The 27,862-nt window shown below is 46.9% G+C and overlaps 1 protein-coding gene across 3 annotated transcripts; it reads right to left on the reverse strand.

The window, feature by feature from the left end:
- Positions 1–6,885: 6,885 nt before the first annotated feature.
- CENPC (centromere protein C) lies at positions 6,886–26,764 on the reverse strand. 3 transcript variants are annotated; one of them, XM_032970600.2, is made up of 19 exons: positions 26,463–26,764; positions 23,996–24,048; positions 23,317–23,390; positions 22,660–22,994; positions 22,488–22,590; positions 21,413–21,617; positions 20,955–21,059; positions 19,805–20,586; positions 18,294–19,077; positions 17,408–17,608; positions 16,033–16,341; positions 14,916–14,995; positions 14,562–14,639; positions 13,847–13,951; positions 12,581–12,730; positions 12,187–12,294; positions 10,304–10,479; positions 9,672–9,762; positions 6,886–9,266 (listed from the first exon to the last, which is right to left on the reverse strand). In XM_032970600.2, exons 1-19 carry the CDS (start codon positions 26,463–26,465, stop codon positions 9,115–9,117), a joined length of 3,894 nt encoding a protein of 1,297 aa, XP_032826491.1. In that variant the 5' UTR covers positions 26,466–26,764; the 3' UTR covers positions 6,886–9,114. The 3 variants fall into 3 exon arrangements, with proteins under 3 accessions (XP_032826491.1, XP_032826493.1, XP_032826492.1); XM_032970602.2 differs by having other exon boundaries at positions 22,488–22,560; positions 26,463–26,762; XM_032970601.2 differs by having other exon boundaries at positions 22,488–22,563; positions 26,463–26,757.
- Between the last annotated feature and the right edge of the window lie 1,098 nt (positions 26,765–27,862).

Below are 27,862 nucleotides of genomic sequence, written 5' to 3' on the forward strand. Positions count from 1 at the left end.
CACAACGAAGTTTAACACGCAAATGCCGCCGCATTTTTGCGTTAGAAAAAAAACAACGATCCTATTCCTCTGTATACCATCTTACGGGACTTGTCCCGGGAAAAGCCGGGACCGGTGGCAACCCCGGGGTAGCCGAGTCGGACAGGAAACAATGGGTTGTCCTTGTTCCTTCCAACCCCCCCCCCTCCAGCCTCGCCTTCCTACCCACATTTTACCCCACCGCATATCGCCTCCACGTATACTGTGGAGGTGATACACACAAAAATTGATACGTATAAAAACTCTTGCCCCCATCATATAAAAATGCCGCGCTGGGAGATCGCACGTGTCACGTAGAATTTCTGCGGGAGAGGGAAAAAAATGCATCCGGAGGACTTACATTACAGGTACTTGTAAATCTGGAACGGATTCGTGGATGGAGGTGACATCAATTTGTGTTGTTGACAGCGATGAGACGATGTTCTGTCGAGGGCTGCCTCGTTTTGGTTTGTTGTTGTTGTCAAGTTGTGGTGAATTACGTTTAGAGCCGGGATATCCAATTGTTTAAGGAATCGGTTGACTATTATAAATCTTGACTTAAAGCTTTCGTGACTGCAAGAATTCGTATTCTTTGAGTCTTTCGGTAAAGTCACGGAGAAAGGTTCAAAGAAAATAACAAAAAAAAACTACGACGTTTCGATCGCAACACAAGCAGTCACCATCAGGAAAAGTTTTTTAAAATTATCTTTGAACCTATTTTTGTTATTTTCTTGGAACCTAACTACGTGACTTTACCGAAATACCCAAACAATATGACTATTTTAAGTTTGTTTTTCTCGGCGAACGCGAAAATTTGAGACGGGTCGCAGAGCAGCCAGGTCCAGTTCCCAGCCAAAGCCACGTGCAGCCTCGCCTCTCCGCGACTTCCAACACCTCGAGGTCGGATCGTAAGTACGGAGGAGAGAGGTAAGGTCAAGGGGGAATATCCGTTAAGGAGAGTGAGTAGGGAGAGACCAGGCAAATTGGGTCCTAGACCGTAGGGAGATAGGTTAGACCTATCCTGCTGACCCACACTGACTTAACTTCAAGTAACCAGAGACTAAATCTCCAGTAGACATTAAACATTGTCGTGTTGTCTCTGTGAGTACGGAGGGAGGGGGGGGGTGCCTGGTGTTGTGAGCCTGTTCGTTGTGGTTTCCTGTGGTTTCGCACGAGTGTATATTTTGCCCGCGCGTGCGCGCTCGCCGTGCACGTTAACTTGTGAGCCCGCACGTTGTGGGTGTTCCGTGGGGAAACTCGCCCTCGTCAGAGGAATGTGGAATTCCCACCAGGGGCGGAGCCACAGGGGGGGCTGGGGGGGGCTTAGCCCCCCCTGAAATTTTGAGAAAGTCGGTAATCGGGATAACCGGATATCAGGCTACTGCAAAATGCTGCAGGCTGCTACCTCGTGCTGCCCTGCAGGCTGCCACCTTGTGCTGCCCTGCAGGCTGTCACCTCGTGCTGCCCTGCAGGCTGTCACCTCGTGCTGCCCTGCAGGCTGTCACCTCGTGCTGCCCTGCAGGCTGTCACCTCGTGCTGCCCTGCAGGCTGTCACCTTGTGCTGCCCTGCAGGCTGTCACCTCGTGCTGCCCTGCAGGCTGTCACCTCGCGCTGCCCTGCAGGCTGTCACCTCGCGCTGCCCTGCAGGCTGCCACCTTGTGCTGCCCTGCAGGCTGTCACCTCGTGCTGCCCTGCAGGCTGCCACCTTGTGCTGCCCTGCAGGCTGTCACCTCGTGCTGCCCTGCAGGCTGCCACCTTGTGCTGCCCTGCAGGCTGTCACCTTGTGCTGCCCTGCAGGCTGTCACCTTGTGCTGCCCTGCAGGCTGCCACCTTGTGCTGCCACCTTGTGCTGCCCTGCAGGCTGTCTCCTCGTGCTGCCCTGCAGGCTGTCACCTCGTGCTGCCCTGCAGGCTGTCACCTCGCGCTGCCCTGCAGGCTGTCACCTCGTGCTGCCCTGCAGGCTGCCACCTCGTGCTGCCCTGCAGGCTGTCACCTCGTGCTGCCCTGCAGGCTGTCACCTCGTGCTGCCCTGCAGGCTGTCACCTCGCGCTGCCCTGCAGGCTGTCACCTCGTGCTGCCCTGCAGGCTGCCACCTTGTGCTGCCCTGCAGGCTGTCACCTCGTGCTGCCCTGCAGGCTGCCACCTTGTGCTGCCCTGCAGGCTGTCACCTTGTGCTGCCCTGCAGGCTGCCACCTTGTGCTGCCACCTTGTGCTGCCCTGCAGGCTGTCACCGTGTGCTGCCCTGCAGGCTGTCACCTTGTGCTGCCCTGCAGGCTGCCACCTTGTGCTGCCACCTTGTGCTGCCCTGCAGGCTGTCACCGTGTGCTGCCCTGCAGGCTGCCACCTCGTGCTGCCCTGCAGGCTGCCACCTCGTGCTGCCCTGCAGGCTGCCACCTTGTGCTGCCCTGCAGGCTGCCACCTTGTGCTGCCCTGCAGGCTGCTTGAGCGGCAGCCTTTCGAACTTATCGAACTTATTAGCCACATCAGCGGCTCTGACCTATTAATAAACTCCGCGTTCAAATCCAATCAAATTTGTTTTATACATTTGTGGCGCGCATTGGAAAACATAAACACTGGATATCTCAGAATATTGAAGTCAGCCCCCCCAAAGTCAAAATCCTGGCTCCGCCCCTGATTCCCACCACTGGCTCAGGGCTGCAAACAGGAGATGAGCAACGGGGGGGAAAAAGCATCACTTTCACTTTTCATTCCGAGGTCATCGATTTCAACTAAGACAACACGAGAGTCATCGTGAATTACGCTGCTGCACGCTAGAGGACAATTATATGCAAAGCTGTCAACCCATACAGTTTACCCCACATTCTTGTAGAGGGGAAATTGAGTTTTCAGGTCCATACGGCGTACAGCCGTTTCAATACGGGCAAAATGTTTTTTGTCTATTTGTGTTTCTCCCTTGTGGTGATGGGACTCTGTGGGATGAATGTTGAGATTTATAAGGGGCACGGGGTGACCAATAAGGTCTGAATTGGTCTGTAATAAGGTAGGGCACTGATAAGGGGTTGACAGGTGTATATATATGGCAGGCGACGTTTCGGGCAGTGTCCCTTTTCACATCAGATATTTTAATATCTGTCCGCTATGAAGGAGGGATATTGCTAAGGCAGTACAAGTTGTATGACGTTTGATTTTGTTCGTGCAATAACCACAACAGATTGAGTTTAAAACAATTTGTGAACACTTATTGCCGAAGTGTCTTGTGCGGCCCGTTTTGTCGATGGACCTCTGGATGCGGGCCTCCACAATGCCTCGGTAGGCTGGAGGTTGTTTGGCCATACTTCACCACACTGCTCAGGGCGGGTTGGTAAATGCAAGAAGCATAGCCGCGAAAGCTTGGCACAGGGCAACCATGGATGTTGCTGCGTTGCCATCAACATCCAGAAAATCGCTGAACACATTCATCAGCCGAAATATTATTTCCGAGTTTCTCATAGCATACAAATTATCTGGTAATACTCCACATTTGCCAATTACTCTGTGGCATGAAAACTGCATGCAATTGTTGACATGACAGGTAAATGCCCTTCCTCATGGCACGTACGGTAAGCCATCAAGTCACGCGTTGTGTATCGCACTATTGTGCGTTTTCGCTATAACGGGGATCTGGCATTAGGGAACACTTTTCGTACAACGTGGAACGCACGTGGCGTTATAACGGCGCAACGTGCACCGCTATAACGCGGCTTTTGAGCCGTCGACACAGAACTATTTTCTTGAGATGCGAGGCTGAGTGGTAGTGATACGGTACGCGGAATGATACAGTAAAGCGGCGACGTACACCCCCCCCCCCCACAGTTTTGCGTCCCACCACCTCACTGCGTGTGCGTGGTAGTACATCGTAATCTCGCCAAACTTAATTGTTACGTTACTCACGGAGAAATCGTTACATTATTCATGGGGAAATCGTTTTTCGCTTAACGCGTGTTTTTTTAGGCTTAGCGCGGCACTTTTCAGGAACGCATCTACCACCGCGTTAAACGAGGACTCGCTTCTGCAGAGGCATGCCGGAGGGTGTCACGTGAGAAGGGGGGAGGGGTGTGTGTGTGTGCATGCTCAATGCTTGTTAACAACGTCACGCACATGCCAACACGAGCGGCGGACACCTCATTGGTCGAGAGGGTAGCGTGCCTGCGAGTTCGTGAATCCTCTTCATCCCCAATGGAACACGAGGCCGCAATGAGTTCCCGCCCACTTCGACCTGTATTTGGCAACTTGTTGAGCCTTGGCCCAAGAGAGGAAGATCTCTGCTCCCAGCTCCTCCTGCACGGTCTTGCGCCACGTGGTATGAGCTCTCCCACCACGTGGCATCGGCTCTCCCGCCACGTGGTATGGGCTCTCCCGTCACGTGGTATCGGCTCTCCCGCCACGTGGCATCGGCTCTGCCGCCACGAGGTATGAGCTCTCCCATCACGTGGTATCGGCTCTCCCGCCACGTGGTATGGGCTCTCCCGTCACGTGGTATCGGCTCTCCCGCCACGTGGCATCGGCTCTGCCGCCACGTGGTATGAGCTCTCCCGTCACGTGGTATCGGCTCTCCCGCCACGTGGCATCGGCTCTCCCAGGTCTCCTTTTGCCCGGCGGTGTCCATTTCAGTGCAATGTTTTTGTAAGTCGTAGTTAGGGGGCCGTCCATAAATGACGTCACGCGATTTTGGACGATTTTTGATCCCCCCTCGTCACAAAAAGTCAGACCCCCCCTCAAATATGACGTCACAAATCTCTGCCCCCCCCCCCAAATAAAACATGCTTCAAATCGCTTTAAACTATTGTCATTGTAGTGCGTATTTAATGTGGCGCTGCACCCTGATGTTGTAGGAGAAAACATTTATTAAAAAGTATATTTAATTAAGTAGAACGTGTTGTCTATTTTTATTTAAAGATGCGCATTTTGATTTGACGTCACATTTCTCAATCCCCCCCCTCGTCACACATTGTCACAAATGTCTGACCCCCCCACCCCCCAGGTGCGTGACGTCATTTATGGACGGCCCCTTAGTGGTGGTATACTGTCGGTAGTACTAATGGTGGTGTATGGTGATGGTGGTAATGGTAGTAGTGGTGAGGTAGTGGTAAGAGCGCTGCCCTACGAACCCGGCCACCCAAGTTCGATTCACGCTCACGGCCAACACCAATGACGATTATCTAAACCGGTTCTGGGCCTCCCCAAGGTCGACTCAGCCTCAAATTAGTAGCTGGTGCGGTGTGGGAGACAAAGGCGGTCGGGCGTGGTGCTGGCCACCCACCCCCCTCGTGTGACGTGCCGGCCTTCTTAGGTGCTCGCTTACAGCACTTGCCCCGACAGTCTGTTCAGGCTATACGGGGGATCTTTGTCTTTGTAGTTATGGTGTAGCGGTTAGCGTGCTGCGCTACGAACCCGGTCACCCAAGTTCGATTCCCGAATCAATTTTTGGTACACCGGGAATGCCGCCTGGTAGCCCCGGCGTGAATTTTGGCAACGTGCTGTAACAAACCGCGCCAGCGCGACAGCGAACCAGAACCACCCCCTGTCCCATTGCCACGCAGTGTAAGCACGCTGAACTTCTTTCGCCAATCGGAGGTGCGGGGTAAGGACATCGTGCGGCAAGATTTAAGTCCGCCCTCCCGTTAAAAATGTTTCACGGTTGTGCTGTACAAATCTTGGACGTGTTTTTAAGTTGTGCACCACGTGTTTACTCGCCACGATGTTCAACGTTCAGAAGTTAAATTTAGCTCCTGAAAGAAGGTCCCCCCCGCTCGTGGATTGAAATGCCAAGACACGTGGTACAATCCACAAACACCGTGTTAAAAAAAAAAACTGTCATGTTACAGGTAGATTATATGGAATATTTACCATTTGTATAGATTGTATACAAGCACTGTATACAAATCCCTACAGCCACGCAACGGCTATGGTCAGAGGAAGCGATGTTCTGCCAAGCGCTAACGAAGTGGAGGTGTCATTCACCACGGTCAAGCCAATTATCATTTAACAATTTGGGGTTTGCCGATTTTCTTAGGGAAGAATCGTAGCAATGGTTGCGTTACTCATCTGGCTAAGGTGGCATCGAAGAAGCGTGGCTTATTTTCTTTTTGAATGCCAAAGCCTTTCGTGAACCTCGGATCATTACCGCTGCTGTACAAACGAACCTTATGGCGGGACCCCGGGATCCCGAATAAACGGACGTGAAAATCGTAATTAATGTATTTATTCTTGGCGACTCCATCCCACGGCGCAGATAAACGCCGCGACCCACCTGGCGCGCATCATTGGTGTCGTGTCGTCCAAGCGCAATGAGGACGAATGCGCAGAACAAAACTTTTTAACTTTGATTATTGCATCGTGTAGAGCTCGTCGAGATGAATAGATTGCCGTATCGTTCGCCTTCCAAGACATGAGATGACGTCGCAACGCAGTTTATGCGAGAGCCGGGGGCTTATGGGACCCCGCCATCAGTTTCAAATGTTGCCCAAGTTTGAATCCTGTTCTCAAATCTGGGGTGTTGGCACCCAGTTCGTACCTATCTCTGCACTTGACAGAATTCGATTTGAAGGAGTCGTGGGGAATGGGTGACCCATTCAGGGATTCGCTTCAGGTCGCTCGCACACCGACGGCAGCTCGTCGCTTTCCTGTCACGTTTTTGTACTTCGCAATACATGCATTAAATATAAATGCTTGCATGCACTTGTTTAACAAAAATCTTAATACTTTATACATGTTTCAAATTTTATTGTAATATTGCATCAATTCACGTGAATTTTTCGTTCAAAATACGTACGATGCATTGCCAAAAAAAAGTCTTAGACGGTGTCAGCAGAGCGGAATGAGAAATCTTAAAAAATTTCTGCCAAGACGATACACGACGACATCACGTTAATGAAAGCATTTTATACACGCGTTTATTTCAAAATACCACAGAGGTTGGCTAAATACAAAAATATGCTTTTGCGTCCGAAGTAAATGCAATACTCCTCTCCACGGAGGCATGTTTTTACAACTAAGGCTGCTGTTGGGTTTCAGCTCCTATACATCATAAAAAAATCATTAAGCCATATTTTCGTACTAACAAAAGTGACGTGGCTTCCACCACCACACAACACTGCGAGGAGGAAGAGCAACGAAAGTGATGCAATTTCATGCAACACACTTAAGTGTCAATCCAAAGCAACAATTGTTGGACCGTCCAAACATTTAAGATTGAGCCCTATTTTGATTCGTCCAAAAAAAATCGGAAACATCCTGAGCTCCGAGTAAGCAGCGGAGCTTCAAAACTCACTTCGCCTTTAAACAACGTAGAATACTAACCATATGGGTATAATGGAATCTAGAGATACGTACGTTTATCCAATATATACAAAGAACTAATTCAAAACAGCCAACCTATTTTATGGACAGTCTTTCTCCATAGGCCACCCGCACAGCCCTGCAAGTCTCTCCTCACCCACGTCTGCACAATCAACAATCCCCACTTTTGAAAGTGTTACATAACATAATTACGCTCATTTTAACTCAGTCCCATCATAGAAATACGTCGACTTGCACATCTCAGCACTGCAGAGCCAGGGCTGCATGGGTCAGGGAGCACTCGCTGCTTTTACACTGCCCAGAGCCATGCCACGATCACACGCAATTTGTGACGTCACGACGCATGTGGATGACGCTGCGTTAAGAGTTGTACAGACCGACGTCAGACGCGTTACACGCGTCATGAGCCCTTCCAAGTGTGGCTTGGAGCCAAGCCACTCGGATGTGTCGAGGCCAGCATAGCACACTTTGGGTTTTGCCCAATCTTGGTAAATCGCCAATGGAAAAATTACCCATGTCGTGCTTGCATGGCTCAAACGTGCAGCTGCAAAAGTGGATTATCACTTGTGAAACTAGCGTTTGCTGAATAAGTGGTGCTGCGTTTGTTGGGATACTTATTTTACATATGATGGTTTACTCGATGCAGATTTTTAAACAAAAATCCCCCATATGAACTTCATGGCGGTTACCCCGGGGTACCAAATAATACTAAATGGCCGAGGCAATTACATTTTATTTCTGGGACACTTTTGTTTCCAGGGGTGTACTTCACTCCGCGACTGGGGTACCAATCAATCCGAAATCAGTGCCACACTCCGCGATGTCGAAACGCGAGGACGATTGCGCCGAAACCCTGAACGCTCGTACGCACCGCAGTGCATCGTGTACAGCTCGTCGAGATGAGTCGATTGCCACATCACTGACCATCAGACTAAAATTACTGCATCACGGACATTATGCGAGAGCCGGGGTACCACCATAAGGTTCACATAGCCTTTACAGACTGTTGGGGCAAGTGTCTGTTAGCGAGCATCTATGAAGGCTGGGATGGCACACGTGGGGGTGGTTCACCAACACCACGCCCAGTCGCCTTCGTCTCCCCAGTTCCAACGTTTACACACCGCACCAGGCACTCATTTGAGGCCGAGTCAACAAAGGAGAGGCCTAAGACCGGTTCAGGTAATCGTCACCTGGTGTTGGCCGTGAGTGGGAATCTTACTCGGGTCGCCGGATTCGTAGCGCAGAGCGCTAACCGCTACACCACCACTCCCCACTCATTCTATGCAGCAACAAATGGAAAAAATTCCATTTGCATTAAAAGAGAGGACCACCACACATGCAATGTTCTAAAAGCCAAATTGACAGGCAAATTTGTGATGCATGCACAAGCACACACACACACGGCTAGCTTTATTTACAGCCACGCTTGGTCATTAAAATTTCAAAAAGATTTCATAACATTTCCAAATGCTTATTAAACACTGTGTGCATCCAAATTGAAAAATGTGGAAATATGCATTAAAAAATGTTTACATTCTCTGTGGCACACTTTTACACCTTGAGCTTCACATCATGTTGAGTTAAAACTATGCGCATTTTTTACTAGGTTTATTAAAATGAATCTTTATTGATAAGCACAAATAAACATCCTTTAAAAAGCAAAACACCTAACAATAAACAGAACATGGCACGGCGTTGTGAAAGTTGGCATGTTTCAAACAGTTTCATCGTTTATGCTTTTGACTTATGAAATCGATTCTGATCGTAATTAATGAAAAATTAGTTTGATTAGTCAGTCTATTTGTGGGGAGACGCGCAGTAATGGTGCTGTTGCTCCTTGCCGGGAGGTTGTGATGACACAGCCACGCTCTTCTGCGGGTTTCCCTTGATTTGTGTGAAAAACAACGAGGCTTGGTCGTAACGTAGATTGCGAACGTTGTAGACGTTACCTACGGGGGGGGGGGGGGGGACCGGTAGCCACAAGAGGACAGCGGGCATCAGACACGGGGGCACAAACGTCACGAGTTTAAACGTACGTATTCCACTTTCGTACAGTGGGGAGTTTATCAGCAACATCCATGTTCATGTCGAGGTTACTGAGCCGGAAGGGGCGGCAACAGGCTGGTTCATATCTGAAATGCTGCCAGCAAATTATTAAAGTGGGGAGTGTACGTATGTACCCTACCAACCGTGCTAAATCAGGTGTGCGGGGTGGGAAGGAAGGACAACAAACTCAATACATAAAGCAGTTTTGAAAGAAATTAGTTTTCAAAAGACTAGGTGGTGTTCTGGACCATGGCCTCTGCACTCCTGTTGCAAAACTGTCGAATCTATTTGAGTAAAGTGACTCTTACCGGGGGGTACAACGAACATGTCTCCAGTCTGCAGGATGTAGTTGGAGTTGTGGATGGTAATGGCAACTTTTCCCTGTATGATGTTGAACAGCTGCAGAGGAAAACGTTGCACGCAACTCATTCCCGTTAAGGTGCAAGAGTCGTTGATATCCTTTCTCATGTCGTATTGTGAGAAATGCACTTCTACATCGCACAATATAGAAATCCATTATTTACATTTTCATAACTAAAACCCTTGCATAGTTATGCTGTAATATTTTTTTTTTTACCAGGTCAGGTCCACTGAGCGATGTAGCTTTTTTTCAGTAGCAACCTGGCCACAATTGATAGCTCAAATTTAGTGGCTTATCATGTGGACATTTATAGCAACCAAATCCTTTAAACGCATGTTCATTCTAAATGTGGAGAGAAAAACCGTGACCACGGGGAGAACATGCAAACTTCAAATAAACAGCAGGCGTCAAGGGTTGGGATGGAACCCATGGCCTCCTGTATACCAGGCCACCACGGCACCATTTCAGGAGAGATAGGAGAGGGCCCCTGGAGAGGAGTGAGATGAGGGGACAGGCAGGAGAGCACATGGAGGGGGAGCAGAGCGAGACGACAGGGGAGTTCGCCATGTCAATGCTCACCATGGTGTCCATGTTGACGTACTGCAGCCCCTTCTCTTGCTGTGGTCGCAGGATGAAGTAACCGCATGCGTACGAGGGTTGGCTCAGGGCCTTCCACACACCCAACGCGTCCGTGGGCTGCAGGGCCTGCCGGTGGGGTCCCAGGTACGCGCACATGTCCTGCGTACGCACGCAGTCTTCGCACACAATGGACATCCCGAATGTGGTCAGAGATAAAAGGAAAGTGCAGTCTGCCAGTAAGGAGGCGATGATTGCTACGTGCTATGTCATATTTCAGATTTGGCAAATTTAGACCACGATGCCCGGCACACAACATTGCTGAATGTTATAGGGGGATCTTGAACATCCACTCTGAATAATAATTAATGATTTACCTAGGAAGCCACATTCAGCGAAAGGAGTAATTTGTATGTTTTTATGTAAGGATGTTTTCACCCAGCGAATGAGTGTTTATATGAATGTGGGGGGGGGGGGGAAACCGGAGCACCCAGGATAAATCCCCCAGACAGGACAGACTATTTTAGTCCACACTTGTTGCGTTGCCTTCTCCCGGCGAGCCAGGGTATGGGCATCTCGACGCCGATGGGAAGGGGGTTTCGCAACGTTCATGTAAGCCACCAACCCTCGGTCTCTACAGTGCTCGATTACAAGCACCCGTCACCACCGGCAGGCTAAGCGGAAGCCACATTTTTATGGTCGATACACCCCCACAGTATTAACCAGGGCGGCATGCCAGAATGAAAGCTCATTTCACTGCTTGGGGAAAGGCTTTCACTTGAGGAAGCTATAGGGAGCCCCTCTAAAAGGAAGAATGGTGACCTACTCTTTCACAGTGGCCAGAAGTCTTGTAAGAAAGGGTGGGCGTACTCGCTTGACCCGACCACCACGTGACCCACCATTTCGACTGTGGTGTAGCTATTTATACTACCGGATGGACAGAGGTGGAACATTTAATAAACTTTCCCATTGTTTCAACTTCCACGGCAGGAGACAGAATCGGCAACCGCAGGATAGCAATCTCAGGGTAATAACCTCTTCTTTCCCCCCCACCCCTATAACATTTGCATTTTTGCATTATTATAATTTCTTATACTTTAATAACGCTATCCACATTCCAAGTAACACATTTATTTTTGGTACAGAAGGCTGCCCCATGCAGTTTGTCATTGGGAGTTGTCAGTGTGGGTTGGAGTTGGGGGTCCCAAGCGAAGTCCTTTTGACAGTGGTTTGGGTCTCCAAAATTTTTGATTTTCTATAGGGCAAGTCCCTAAAAGCAACAACAACTTTATGCTAAAGCAGTGGTCGTTAACCTTTACTGCAGCCTTGTACCCCCCCCTTTGCTTCTCAATCTTTAAAAAGGCTATCATGTTAATAAATACTTAGATTTGATGAAACAAAGTAATTGCACTGAAGTACTTCATGCGTTTCAATAATTTACCTTTTAACAAAAATCTGGCATGTCTCGCACCTCCCCAGAAAGGGCATCTCGCACCCCAAGGGGGTGCATGCACCGCAGGTTAAGAACCACTGTGCTAAAGTTTAATTCATAATGGATCATCTTCGTGACTGTTGTCGTGCCCCACCCCAATTTCAGAGACAAACATTGACAGAGCTAATGAATGCACTTATACCTTAGGTGGAAAAAGCTCAAAACCACAATCAATCCGCATTTCCCTCCCTGCAAAGCACGCCACTACCTTTTTCACTCTCATCTCTCTCCCCCTCCATGACTCTCCCTTCCCATCTCACACTACACCGCTCCACTCACTATCCCCTCCATGCATTCTGCTGGCTCTCCCCTCTACTCACTCTCCTGCCTCTCCTCTCCCATCCAACTCTTCTCCGCTACACAGTTACTGTCCGCCAAGGGCTGGACCACTCACCCATGACGAACTCTTCATTCTCGTTGAGACCCTGCACAGGTGTGCCTTCATTAACGTCCGCGAGCTCCATCTCCTCCGGTATGTCTTCCGTTTGGATCGACAGATTCACTGACCCAGGAGACGAGATATGCGGTTACTCAACTGAAACGTCACAGTGAACAGAAACTCGCCACCACCACCATCTGTAGCACCAACCACCACCATCGCCAGCACTCCCACCATCATTATCATCAGCACCACCACTAGTTGCACTACCCAAGCAAGAACACCAGCAGCATCACCTTCAGCAACAGCAGCAGACGGACCATTTCCACCACCAGCACACTTGTTAGTGGCATTTTGGCAAATTAACACAGTCATCTGAAAAGCTGATCGGCAGCTGTGCACAAGATACCTGGTAGGTTGGCGTTGTGGTCGCTGGAAACAGAGAATGGCGTGATCCGTGGGTTCTTCGGTCTACGAATGTTGGTTTTCATACTCTTCCTGTGGGCCCGATGGGGGTTCACCTGCTCTGGAGAGATGATTCCTGATACTAGAAACCCACCTGCGACATACATTCGCACACAAAATCACCACACCAACGTCTTTCGCAAATAGCATTTTGACAATTTATACAAATGTTGACGGTGGTCACCATTACATGGACAGCGACATTGCCTTGCGGTAGCGTGTTTACCGCTTGTTGCAGATTCACTGGTTCGAATCCAGCAGCCGCCCAGGTTACTACTGAGAGTGCAGTAACCACACGCTTCCTGGCTTCAAAAGTGGGCGTTAAAAATCCCCAACGTCATTCACAACACTGGGCCTATTGTGCGCCGGCGTCAGAGTCCACATTTAAAATAAATAAAAAATTGCCGCTAATTACTCAATTGGGTCTATAAATAGCAATCATCGCCCCCTATTGGCAGCCTATATACCCCAGGTCACGTTGGCAAGACTAATCGTGGTCTCTTGAGTTTTCACCTGGTTAAGCAAAATAAACTTACATAATATGCCACACCGTCAGTAGCGAAATACGCAGAAAAAGACCCAACGGTGGAGACAGTGACAATGGTAAAGACACCACAGCATTGGTGAGGACCTGTACCTGATACAAAATATACTTTGAAGTTTTCCTACGATGTTATTCCGACTGTGCTGTCTATGTCATGCCATGTGAAATATAATTCATTTGGCTCACAGGGCTATACCAAATAAATGAAACCGAAATAATTCATTTGGTACTCACAATAGTATTGCAACCCGTTGTGTTAAAGAACAGACCTCAGAAGCAACTACCACAGAGCTACCTCCGAGATCCCTACAAGCAAACTCTGGTCCACTAGGTAAGGAGGCAGCACATTCCAGTCCACTCGACTCCAGAAAGTATAGTTTGTCGCGTGATAGTCATAACGATATTTTAATTCTAAAGGGCTGGAATTTCACCAAATTAAGTGTGGAACTAAAGTTAATGTACAGGGCTTCTTGCGCAGCCATTGGTGACCAGGCTGAGAGCTTCAACTTACCAACCTCGAGGTTCCGGTTTAAATTGCAAGTGGCTGAAAAATCTGGACCTCCGAGCCACCCGGTCACTTTAGACCAGAGAATGTAAAGACCTCAGCATTAAGATACACCTGCCAATAATTACCTACAGTATGGATAGAGACGCACACATACACACCTGATCGCCGGAGCCTGTACTTGATGCGCTCTCCAGCCCAGAATTTCAGTGTGGGTACACGTGTGCGCTCCGAGCGGCGCATGCCCGGAGTGTTCGTCGGCAGTCCTGAAAGCAGACAAATGGCGAGTTCAGCAGCGGCAAGCACATGTGGTTATAAAGGTGACGGGAAAAGGTGCAGCCCTGACATTACTTTTTCACTCGCGCCACTGCTGCTGAAGGAAGGGCCCTCACGATAGAGCTCTACAAAGAACCCCCACTCTCGAGGATAATTTGGCCTACACTTTCAAGCGGCAAGAGCTGGGGAGAACAACACTTTACCCCGCCACACGTGACCCCGCCAACACTGTCCTTGATTAACAAGTTTCAAGTCTATTGCTTAACCAGGTGAAAGAAAGGGACAAGGATAGTCTCATTTACAAGAGTGGCCTGGGTAATCAAAATGACAAGAGATATAACTAATATGGTGGACAAATATAAAATACACTTCCTGTAATAAACGTTGGCTAGGACATTACTGTTAACACCAGAGGAAAGTTAAGTGAAAGAAACATCAAAATAGATTCATGGTAGCGATTGCACTCGAACATAAACTCAACAGGGGAATGGGGTCTCATAAATATCTGCCGATTCTTTTGCCTGCTTCACTGGAAGATGGAATTGCCGACCCCCTGGATTGTAAAATTGGGGGAAAAAATACTAAATTGCCGTCACTCACTGATCTTCTTGTGGAGGTGCTGCTTTTTCGGGCACTGGACTCCCTCCATCGAGTCATCCTGCATGCTCTCCTCAGAGTCTGTGAAAACGCCATGAGAAAATGGACAAACTGTAAAAGACGAGAGCCATTTGGTGTAGACTCCCGGGGCGCAGGATACCTCCTCTACGTGCCACGCAATGCAGCCGATGACGAAGTTACCAAGCATCCGCCCATAACCCCTCGCATTCAGCAGCGCTCGTGGGAAGCGGTGACACGTTTTTTCCTTGACTGTGTGTAATCCGATTCGTCAAGGAATCGAACCGACAATCAATTATTTAAATAATTGGATACCCAAGGTCTACTCTATTAACTTACAATGGGTGCCGTGATGCTTAGACGATGGCTTGTTGTCATAGATATTGTGATTCTCCAACGGTGTGGCATCCACTTCCGACCTGACACGCACGCAAATACACGCAGAAGAACTTGCCAGTAGATACTTCACTACTTTTTCAAGATTGATGGTTAGGTTCACTATGTATACATCTAATCGTGCACGCAGAAATCGATTGTATACAATTTGTTAATTATAGGAGGCAAATGTTATGATTAGGCTAATAGGAGACAAATATTACAAAAAAGTGAATAAAAAAATATTTGTTTATAGAAACTTATGACCAGGGATTCATGACAATCCATTCTTCTGGGAAACAGGGAAAATTTGTATATGTTTATTTGTCAAGTCTGTTTATATGCTGAAGGTTAAAATGTAAGTGTGTATATTCTTTAGGCCTTTCGGTAAAGTCACATAGATGGTTCAATGAAAATAACAAAAAAACTCCGACGTTTCGATCAACACAAACGATCGTCATCCTCTTTCCTCCTGATGACGATCGCTAGTGTTGTGATCGAAATGTCTTAGTTTTTTGTTATTTTCTTTGAACCCATCTACGTGACTTTACCAAAAGACCCAAAGAATATGAATTCCTGCAGTCACGAAAGCTTTAAGTCAAGTTGTAAGTCTGTGGACTTGACTATTGCTAATTTACTGTAAAAGCTGATGGTCACAAAACACTCAGAATAATTATAGATCTTGAGGTGGTCAGGCAGTGCAGAGACAAGAGAACTAAGCTGGAAACATTGAGGTCCTCCTGGGTTCAAATCCAGACACCTGTGAGTTGATGGTCTCGGTTCAGCAACCAGTGATGAGAGCAGATGCGAAAGTGCTGCCCTTCAATGTGTGGAACAGACATCAATTGAAGGGATCTCCCAGGTTGTTACGGGATCTGTTTCTGTGGGCCGTTCTCTAAGAGAAAGGGTTGCAGTGCTGTGAGAGGTCCGAATGGATGCTCCGTCTCATGAAATTGATAATGTAAATCAGGATAACAGTGGGGTGAAAACATAACATTGAAAAATAAGTTCATTTTCAATTTGATTGGGGAGGCAGAAAAAATTCTTTTTTTTTAACACAAAAACATTGTAGACCACTTACGGCTCCTCTTGTGATGCGTTCTCAGACTGCGTGGTCCCCACTGTGCTGTTGGTCGTGGCGGTGCTAGGCTCTTGATAATCAGAATCATCATCGTAATCAGTGCCATTGTCGTAGGATTCACGGTAGACCTCAGGGAAAGGAGATGGCTTTTGAGTTTTCCTTCCCCTGCTGCCCTGTGTGGCCTCAGGCCTGTCCTTAAACAAAACTCCGCTTCTCCGTTGCTGATGCAGTGCCTTTTTCACAGATTCATGGATGGAACTCTGGGGTAGCTTGTTTTGGGAGAGGTGCACTTCAGCAGAATCATTGCCGCTAGATAAAAAACACAACAAATAAATTATTAAATCAGTGTCTTAATCCTACAATACGTCCGTTGAGATGTACATGTTATTTGCGGTTAACACAATATGTTTTACGACTCTTCACTTTTGTATCTGTGCCTCCTTACATTTTGCTTTATTTTTTTAGTTTTAAATAATTTGCACCGATTTCTAACCTTTCCCCCACATTCGTAAAATGCACTAACCATTACTAAGATATGTTAGTTAATTCATTTTTAAATGTTTCCGCTGGGCTAATTAAACAAGGACAAATTACAGAGACAATGAAAAAGAGAAAAAACTATTGAGCATAATCGCGAGTCAATTAATAAAAATCCATCAACTTGTGGAAGGAGGGGATGGTGAGGTTGCATAGTGACATGCCTAAAAGCAATTACTAAAACCTAACCAAAAGTCAAAGCAGAGGAATAAGGAGATTCTATCAAGGACAGGTCATCTCATCATCATCACGAAAATCATTACTAATAGTGTCAGCATCACAAGTATCTCCTTAACCATCAATATCAACTTAAAATAAATATCTTAATATTAGTGAATAATGCTTATAACACAACGTGAGTATAAATGGGACACTTTTTTATTGCGACCATGCAATAACTAATTCCGTTCTCGGCCGGCCTCTTGATATTTTTAAAGGTTGGGCATTTGCTGAGCAACCTTGTAAAAAAAATGTTTTAAATGAAACATTACTATCCTATGTCTTGCCAGGCAGCTCAGAGGCAGGACAAGCGACTACGAGTTCAAATCCTGGCTGGAGGTCCGAGTTAGCCCATCAGCCCACCAGGGTCAATAAATTAGGGACCACTTTGTGGATGAGAGAACAGTGGTTGCCCCATTGAGAGACTGGCTCCACCACCAATATTTGGTATTTCCACCCCTGGTCCTACAGGGCTGCAAATAGGATATACATACTGACCGAATGCGCATTTGAGCGGGAAAATATACATTTTAACCTCACCAATGAACACGAGTCGCCAATTCGGACGCAAGACTTAAGAGCCTCTTAATGAGCAGGTAGATGATCTGGCTCCGCACACCTTTGCTGCAGGGACGAATCCGTGTCCGTCACCATCGGCTCAGGCTGTTGGCGCCACTTGCTGTGGCTTGCGGGCATGTGCCCCGACAAGCCTGGCGGATGCTGCAGCTGTAGAGGGGTCTTTTGGCGTGCCGAGTCCGGCACGCTCGCGGCATGGTTCACGGCGGAGGGACGCTTGAGCTCGGAGCGTGGCGTTAGGACCCTACCCACACGCAAAAGAAGACAAAACTCGTAAGGCAGATCGGTTCATTGATTACCGAACAAGTCCAACGCAGCTACTCGCAAAAATATGTAAATCACACATTTTATTCAGCAGAACCTTGTAACCTTTTCTACGAATTTCCGCTGAAGTAGCGTCGTACGACTGCAGGTAGGTAATGCTCCGTTATATTGTTGCTCCTTCCTTGGATTAAGTGACATGTACTGGCTATGTGATAAGTGTTGCTGATTGTCACTTATTCTCCCCCGACTCCCGTCCCCATTACTGCCCCCTGTTGATGTTTTGCTATTTCTTATTGCATGTTGTCAATTCCTGTAACTTATAGCTGCCATAAGCAAGCAGAAATTATTACATTGTTTTTCTGTTCCTCAATTTTTTTTTATTTACAAACAATATTCCTTTTAAAAGAGTGATATGGACTAAAATGTTACTTTTGCACAAATTAGACCCTTGTTTATTTGTTTTTGGGCTGTACTGCATATTGCTAGGTATGATGTCTGACGTTTTGCTCCACATGTTGGAAGCGGAGGCGTCCAGCCAAAACAAGACATGGTACAACCCAAAACACGAGCTATACTATAGAGCACAACCCCAAAAACCTACAGAGTGGCAGACCCTTGTTTGTTATTTTATATCCTCCAACGTGACCAAACATGCTAAACCTCACCGGCTTTGCTTCTGCTGTGAGCGGTCCTTCTTTGATGCCGAGTTTGGGGTATCCATGTAGACTTCACTGAAGGTGGAGAAGACCGAGCGATGGCCTTTCTGGGCGAGCATGGGCAGGCTTGTGCCAAAGGTGGACTTGCGAGGGGGTGGCGTCGGCGACTGCGAGGACGTGCTGCCCCCCTCATTGCCACCCATCTCCTGGTTTCCTTGCATGTGCACGTCCCACTGCTTGTGGCTCGAGACAAAGTTCACCGTTTCCCGCTGGCTCTTTCGCACGTGATGGCTGCCCTGCTTGAGAATAGACTTTGGCGTGTAAACCGGGATCGGGGCCTCCTCTCGGCCGTGGCTTTCCCTCTTCTGCTTCTTGGTAGGGCGATTCGGTTTCGCCGACTTGGCATCTTTCTCCGGAGGGGACGGTGATGGAGACCGTGATGCTGGAGAGAGCAATGGCGATGGGGGTGAATTCGATGGGCAGGACGACGTAGATTTCTTTTGCGAGTGGGACAGCGGCTTCCGGGGGGTGGCGACCGCCGCCTGCCTGCCACTGTGATCATAATTGGGAACAGTGGAGGGGTCGATATCCGTCACAATCCACCAATTGCCTGGTGGCTTGGATACGCGACGGCCGAGTGTCATCTTGGAGTGATTCACCTCCACTTCTTCGCGCAGCGCATTCGGTTTCTGCTTTGGTTTTGATACAGCATTTGTCGGTCCCATCGCTTCCTTCTGGGAAATTTTCTTCTTTGAAGGCAATGCCTTGCCGGTGATGTTGCCACCGCGGTCATCTAAAGCAAAAATTACAAGTAATTGACCCAACAAGATTAATATATATGAAAAATTTTGGGGTTTTTTGTTTAAGTTGCCAGGTAACAAATTGATTCTGTGTAAGGAAATGCTAATCCTACAAAATCCATATTGTCAAGAATGTATCCCATATCTCGGACACTAACAGACAATGCACGTTCTACATACGCAAACACATTTTTTAAAGCAGCCTTTTCACCAGGGCGTCACATTGCACTTTTACACACGATAAGCAACTTGCATCAGATCTGATGTCAAACATTTGAAAAGGTACCCCTTGTAGCAGCTGTTCCCGTGAGTACAAGGTAATGCAGCACCTAAACAGCAAATAGGCATGAGTCTACCAATAGATGGAAATGTTGCTGTGTGTAATCGCAATTTAGTAATTTTCAGGTAATTTTTTTACGTGCCAAATTTGTCACCCGACACCAACACATGATGAAAGACATCAGGAGATCATTAACATCAACTGTGAAGCAGGCGGCACTTAATATTTTGCGATGAATTCACCCGCAGTAAAAACCAGGGTGGTTGCCGGGCTGGAAACGCCGAATCCCTGCAAAGAGCGGCAAGAGCATTACTTCAGTGCCGTGCCACAACCCCGGCAAACATACCGTTTTATAGTCTCATTTAGACATGATTTCCTTCAGGCCGGATTATTGAGAGTTTACTGTACCCATTACCAAAAACACAAATCCACGTGCTCACCTTCGTCCTGAGAATCCGTGTATTTATTTTGTTCCGCAAAACGTCGGCTGGCTTGGACTGGGCGACCGCCCTTTACCTCGGACGGTGACGATTCCGAGGCACTGTCGTTCTCTTGCTCCTCTTCCTGTAACTCCTCCTCTTCGGGCTTTTCATCGTCCTCCAAGTCTGCTTGCCTCTTGTTCGTGCTCTTCGGGTTGCTTTTATCCGCTGCGCGGCAAGAGGCGCTGGCGTGCTGCACCTTTAAGGAACTTGACGCATGTGCCGTGGTCTTATCAGCCACGCTCGCTATCCGAGGCGGCTGAAAAGTGCTCGGCCTCGATTTCACCAACCTGCTGCTCCTGAGGTGACGAGTATTTTCGGTTTCCTCCGCTTCCACAGCCTGCGACTTGGATAACGATTTTGTCGTAACATTCGAGGCGGGAGCTACGGAGTCTTTCTTGGATGCCTTCTTACCTTCGCCGCTGGGTGTGGCAATCCTTGCAATCGCCACTTTCTTTGAGCCTGTGGCGGTAACAGCAAGGGCCGATGGGCCAGTAGCAGCACGCGTGTCCGTGTTCACACTTTTGTTTCTCTTCACCTCTCGGTTTCGGACATTGTTTTCCTTGGCAGGCCGGACCTCCTTGGCATTCTTCGTTCTCTTGGAGTGCGGCAGGGAGAGCCACCCTTCTGAGCTCATGTCATCATCCATGACCTCAAAGTCGTCGCAGAAATCATCGTCCGCCTCAAGAATGGCGAGGTACTTGCTCGAAGAGATGCTTGGCCTTGGCGCCACGCTGCTCACCCTGAGCAGACAATGGAAGGAGACGAACATTAAAAGTCATTGTACATCAGATGCACGTCGTCCAATTGACACATTTGTTCTTTGAAAGCTTTGACTTGTCAGCATTGGGTTAATTTACAAATAGAATAAGCAACTGTTGAGAAACAATGCCGAGATCGACATGGGGATTTCTCTAATACATTTTTTCTAATGATTTAATTCAGCAGAGTCTTGCTGTATCTCACTTTTTCAGGAGGGTGCGACATTGAGATATATTGCCAATTCCACTACAAAGCACTATTGTGTGTGTGGGAGAAAACTGAAGTACTTAAAAGAAAACTCAAGCATGAGGGGATAAAAAAGGTCCACACAGGTGACATAATGCAGTACCTTGAGACTGTGGGCTTCAATGGTGTTGTTTTCAGAGGGTTTACACCATGAGGTGGAGCTGCCACAGTGAGTTTTTCACAGCCTTCAACATCGTCGAATATCAACCTGGGGACAATGCAATCCTGCAGTCATTCATACAGATCCATAAACTACAACACCTATTTTCCACTGTGCAACCCCAGCCTTGCAGAGGCCATGCCAAGCCAACCTGGAGAGGCCTCAGGAGGCACCAGGTGGTTCTTTTTTTCCACTGCAGTAACAGAACAGTGTCATTGACGTCACGCACAATAAACGAGTATAAACGCGTATAGATGACGTGGCTAAAGCTGCGTCTCCTCAGTGTTACTGACTGCAGTCACAATGAACGCATCAAATAGCATATTTACAGATTCAGGCTTAAAAGTTCTGTGCTTTCCACAACAAAATATATATTTTCAAAGATGCAAAAAGTTGCTTGCCTCTTTTTGGAAACAACGCCCTTGAGCACGGAGTGGGGACTCGGCATTTGATAGACTCGCGACAGCGAGCCAGTGGGATTCTGTCCCCTGTCCAGCTCGGTGGTGACACGGGGAGTGACCTTATTCAAAACCTTTGACAACAACTTGCAGGTGGAACCAGTCTTGTCCGGAACAGCGCTGTGCCTGGTTGGCACTGCATCATGTTCTACATCATAACCAAGATAAAGTGCAAATCAGCACTGATTAAGAGCAGCATACCCTTCAAAACAATTCACAAATGATTACCACAGAATGCATAAAATAACATCTAAACAAAGGGCCCGTTTTCATAGTTGTGATGTGTGTTCAGGTTGTACCACGTGCAGAACTCTGTTTCTAAATAAGCTCCCAGCAGCGACACATCGGACATCGTGTCAAACACACCGGTAAAAACCTGAATACACAATGGAGAGCTGTACACACAGCGCAATCACAAAAATCCTACGCAATTTTCAATTTCATCCTTTGCACGTGACCGTCTGTCCCTTCCTGTGGGTGGGTATAGTCAGCACGACGCACGAACTCGGCTCAACGCTGTGGGTTCCAGGTGACGTCATTGGCGCGTATGCTCAATTGCATGCCACCCAGTCAGCCAGGAATCCAGGCATGAAGCCAGCAAGCAATTGAAAAAATTAATATTGTACGATTACTTTGATATCCATCAATCAATGGACCTTTTGGATCAACTTTTTAACCATTTCCATTTTTTCATGTGCTAGGATTGTATGACGTGTTTAAACTCCTATGTCATGTATTGGCAAAATCCCTCCATAAACACTGTGGAACATTCAGTACAATACACTTCATGCAATCCTCGCACATGAAAAGATGGAAATAGTTCAGCAATTGAAAAGGTTCTTTGATTGATGGAAATCATATCATCGTACAATATATTTTTTTAAATTTCTAGCTGGCTTCATGCCTGGATTTCTGTCTGGCATAGTTTTAAGTACCCACAAACATGGTTATCAGGCAGTTTACAAAGTACAAAACGATTGTTCTCCAGTCAGACAACCCTTACACTCCTTGAGCTTACCTTCATCCAAAGTCTCTATTTCATCCAATTTCAGCCGGTTCACAAAAGCCTGCTTCTCCAAATGTTCCTCCCCCTGCTGTAAAGAAACAATGCTGTTATCGAACTACGGCAGTATGCTCCAAAAGCTTCAATCGTAACAAACAGGAAATTGAGATAAAGAACAAAGCATTACCTGCTTCAGTGACTGGCCAAAGGATTCCTCTCTTCGAACCAAGGTCCTATGAACATTGTCCGTTGACGGCCTTTTCACAGAGTCAGCCAGTCCCAGACTTCTGCGTGCGTTAGCTAGGATCTGACTTTCGCAAGCATCAGCCGGCGCTTGGCTTCTGTGCGCATCACCCTCCAAGTAGCTTCTGTGCACATCAACCGGCATGTGGCTTCTTCGTGGATCATATCGGTGTAGGCTTTTGCGCAAGTCGCCATGCGAGGCCGGGCTTTTATAAACATTGGTCCTGTTTTCGGACCCAATTTCTGGGATGAAGGAACTCTCGTCACCGCTGTCCTCAGCTGCAAAGGCAACAAGAGGTTGTGAGCAAAAACGTGGCAGCATCAGAAATGCACCCCTGTAGCCGACATCTTCAATTACCACGGTTGGCTATGTACGGTGCGACAGAAGTTCAACATACATATAATACACGCAAGCCTTACTTCAGGCCAGGCAAACGGTGTATGTTCATTGTTCTTTACACAGAATAACAAGATGTTACAAATATTGTAGAAACCACTGAATAAAAACAACAATAACACAAACAAGCTTATTACAAAGTCAGGATAGTAATGCTTACAAATTATAAACAATAAATACAATTATTAGTAAAAGTTGACTCACGAAAATCAGCAAAGTAGTCGTTGATGGTTGCAGCACCATCCCAAACATTTATATTAAGTTGTCTCCCTGTCCGCCTGTGGACACAAGGTGTTAAAAATGTGATGAGACGCAAAGGGGTTAAATACCACACTGAGATCCTGGCCCAAAATTAAACCAGGTTCAAGTGGATGGTGTCAGCTCGTTGTGCACAAAAAAAACATCATATTGTCTTTATATCACTTCATTTGGATACATTCTAATGCTAACATTTAAAAAACAATAAAATATTTGTTTTTCCGAAATACAACAAATGAAAAGTACATGAGCCGTGCCTCTCTTAAGTTTTGTAACATCATTTTCTGCTCTTCTCACTCTAAATTGGAAGTAAAAATCATCCGTATCGTGGACTGATGCTGACAGCGCAATTGAAATACAAGTGGGAGACAAACAATTTTAAATGTGAATAGAGCTACAACAATTCAGACATGGATGTCCGTGCAGGTTGGGGAGGTTGAATCAACCCCATCATCCCTCTGGGATCGATATTATACTTATTGGTTTGTGGCCAAGTCAAAAGTGGTTACCATATGGATGGATTCATCTGGACTTCGCACTGGCTCGACAGGGCTGTAAACTGGAGGTGCACACCACCTCAATGTTCATTTGAGCCGAAAATCCCTTCCACTCCATGTCTACTCACCTTCCAAAAAGAATGTTCGGGCATAGGCTCCTCTGCATACTTTGTGGACGACTCTAGAAATGAAAGTCAAATGCACAAGCGACTAAAATAAGAACAGAAGTCCGACTGCTCCGGTAATCCGCGGTGGATTTAAAACGCTCACGACCTGGAAACCGTAGATGTGGGGCTAACGCAGGGCTGCAGTGAAACGCAGAGGTAACATTTTATTTTACTTTGCAGGCACGGACGGTGCGCTTTTTCCATTGCTATATATTACATCTTCACCCCCGCTCCATCTGGGATGTGGGAACCAATTTCGATACTTCTGCGGCAGCTCCAATTGTCTCCTCTTCTCAGGGAGAAGTGCGGAAATTTGCGTCTGATAATGTGGACAGCCTCATTCATTACGCGGGTGTCCACCTCTGTGGAATTAACCCAGCATTTCGGAATCAGAATATGTATTTATACTGGAATCCGATGAGCTATAAAGCTCTTTTTCACATACATCCAGTAGGACGGGTACGAACGGTACAACAGCACAAAAACCATGATGGTAGTGCAACGTACAAGAAAGGTAAACAAATCACCCGAACACAAATAAAACAAAACAATTAACCCATCCTACCAGGCAAAGCCCACCGAGTCATTAACTTACTTTTCAGAAGCGACCTGGCCACAAGTGATAGCCACACCAAAGTGACTCATCATTTGGACAAATATTGATAGCACCAAAATAATCTAAATAACCTTAATGCATATTTCTAGTGGTGGCAACAGCAGTGGGAGCCAATCAACAAAGGAGCGTGCGTGGGAATTTTGTTATTATAATAGTTTCTTATTAGAACTTTTAAATAACGTTGACCATGTTAGAAAAGTTATCAATGTTGAAATTGTCGAATGTGATGTAAATGTTAGATCAAGTAAAAATTTTTTTATCGGAAAACTCCTTTAACAAGGTATATTTGCGCCACTTGGGTCTTATAAAAATACTCGAGCGCGAATTAGTCGCGTGTCAAGCTCTGCAATTCCTATATTTCCCTGTAATCCGTATATTTTGTTTTCGGCTATTAATGCACATCTTTCGCCGTTTTATTCTATCCAACCCCTAGCGGTGCGTCGTGGATTATAGGATCCGATCCACGGCATGCCCCCACCCACATCAACGTGGATTATTGGAGTTCTACTATAAATCGTTGTACACGTGACATTACACACATTTACATTCGTCCCGTACATAATTTACGACCAAACAGAAATAGTAAATGATACATTGCAACAAAAATGCCTATCTGCTATTTTAGTGTTTGTCATTTACCTCCGTAATCATCAGTAACCATGGCCTATTCACTGCTGGAGAACAGCGTCCCTCCCCCTACGGTTCCTGAATGCCGCAGTCCACCCCTGTGGTGCATATTTTGAATCTTGCATTCAATGGTGAAGTATGGTGCAGCCGGTGGCTTCTCTCTGCTCAAACGAGCGTGGGGCCGATGTTAGGCTCTTTAAAAATCCCAAGCCAGACGAGTAGGACAGTACAATCATAATACGAAACCAGATTGCCCCCATTGAACCAAAACATAACACATTATAATGCAGCATACACTGCCACCATCTCTTATATTATACAATCATTTGTGTTTTTGGTTAGATGGCGTCAATATAAATGTGCCGTTAAACCTCCCACCACCCGGCACGGACGATTAATAAGGTTTGTTACGTAAACAGAACATGCCAATGCGTTACTAGTACAGCACATCGATGTGGAGAGAAAATTCATATTTACAATCTTATATCATTATATTTGCATTGTTTACCCAGGAAAGGTTCACCGAGGCTCGTAACTAATTTAGGTAGAGGGTCCTGCCAAGCTTTTGAAGTGGTGACCTATGTCTGTTGTGTACAATATACAGGTTACCGCTACTATGATCCCCTTTTGAAACGTAGCAATGTGGGGGGGGGGGGGGAATCGGTGCGACAGAAGCGGCGGTGACGCCACCACGACGCTCGTGCCAGGCTAGGTGCACTTTGAGGCCACGGTTTAAGTGTCGAAAGCCACGCTGGCAGGAGGTCACCAGGCAGACCCAGCAGGTGCCCACGGGTCGACTGACTGAGACGAGTGGCTGATGCGCCACCACCCGTGCGACAACTACTCTGCACACACCCCACCCGGTAGACGCGTACCAGGTACAGAGCAATGGGCGCCTTGTTAGCGTCGCAAAAACCTTGAGACAAAGGAAGGAAGCCCTTCTTCATCCAACAGTGGATAGCTCCGAAAGGTTGACAGCGTTATCGCGACACGGTTGTAGTCTGTCGACCGAACAGTTCTCACCCGCTCGCGCAGACCGTGCACTCGAATGTGCACAGTCCGCGTTTTGCGAGTCACACACAAAAGTCTTTTGTAGTTATTTCTCAAAACAACGAACACGGATTGAATCTGGCGCGGGAGAGAAGCGCACGGCACACTCCGCCACCCTCAGGCTCGCTCACTCACCATTGTCGTCGAGGCAAAGCCGGCACAAATACGACGTCCCGGCGACGCTCCCTTTCCTTCATAAAATCCGACAACCAAAGTTTAAGCGATGAAGACGAGAGTCGTATTTTTTTATTCGCTGAACTTTGCCGGGGACCCTCGTGAGGAGAACTCCGAGATCAAAAAATGGCGCCAACGGCAAACGGGCGTTGAAACGGCGCTTCCCCATTGGTCAGTTTAAAATCCGAAGCGGCCAATAGGGGCCTGGCTTGCTGGTTTGATCACGTGACCCCCGAGTGGGGGGAGGGGCTATGTTAATAATAACAATAATTATATTTTGATTTAAAGCTTTCGTGACTGCAGTAATTCATATTCTTAGCTCTTTCGGTAAAGTCACATTTAAGGGAAACAATAAAATAATAAAAAATATATAAAACAATAAAAATTCTCAAATGTTTCTTGCCGTTGGTTTTTCACACCTGATGATGACGTTTGTGTTATGGTCGAAACGTCGTGATAATTTTTATTGTTGTATATATATTTTATTATTTTATTGTTTCCCTTCAGCGTGACTTTACCGAAAGAGCTAAGAATATGAATTACTGCAGTCACGAAAGCTTTAAATCAAAAAAATATTTTTTTTATAATATCCATATTATAAGGTTAAAATTTTGACTAAAACTTTCGTGACTGCAGGAATTAATATTCTTGGTTCTTTTGGTAAAGTCACGTAGATAGAAAATAAAAAAATAACAAAATAAAATAAAAATATAAAAAATTACATTTCCAAAAAATAAAAGCAAAAAACCCACGACGTTTCGACCACAACACAAGCGGCCTTCATCAGGTGAAGGGACGAGACTGTCTGGAGGACAGCGCTCAGCGCACTCAGCGCTGTCCTCCAGACTCAGCGCTGTCCTTCAGACAGTCTCGTCCCTTCACCTGATGAAGGCCGCTTGTGTTGTGGCCGAAACGTCGTGAGAATATTATTGTGTTATTTTATTTTATCAATTTATTATTTTATTCTCATTCTACGCGTGACTTTACCGAAAGAACCAAAGAACACAAGCGGTCTTCATCAGGCGGAGAGAAAAGAGGGAAGGGGGGCAAGCCTCCAAATGCAGCTGCTTATAAGGCGCTTTCAAAGTGAGCAAAGCTGTGCGTAAACAGGCATGGGCATCCAGTGACCAGTGTCGGAGCAAAGCACCGCAAGTACAAATAGTTAATTTTAGTTCATTTAGTTCCATTTATTTTGGTATAGCCCTGTGAGCCGTTCGACTCTTGAATCGGGTGCAACCGCAACAAACATAACAAAAACTAAAACATGAACAGATAACCGCGTCAGCAGCAGTGGAGTGGATGGCTGCGATGTCTCCGTGCAGCGTTATGGGATGCAATTGCATGACGCTACATAAAATGTT

The sequence above is a fragment of the Petromyzon marinus genome, chromosome 44 (genome assembly GCF_048934315.1).
Source record: "Petromyzon marinus isolate PM22_M1 ecotype Great Lakes invasive population chromosome 44, UKy_Petmar_22M1.pri1.0, whole genome shotgun sequence".
Classification (NCBI taxonomy): domain Eukaryota; kingdom Metazoa; phylum Chordata; class Hyperoartia; order Petromyzontiformes; family Petromyzontidae; genus Petromyzon; species Petromyzon marinus.

Bases quoted from the DNA above. Each gene is read 5' to 3' on its own strand.
- CENPC (XM_032970600.2), bottom strand. The intron at 21,618-22,487 runs GTAAGCTCAAGG...GTTATGATGTAG, and splicing joins AATAGAGACTTTGGATGAAG to AACATGATGCAGTGCCAACC. The intron at 17,609-18,293 runs GTGAGGTTTAGC...GCGTGTGGGTAG, and splicing joins TCACAGCAGAAGCAAAGCCG to GGTCCTAACGCCACGCTCCG.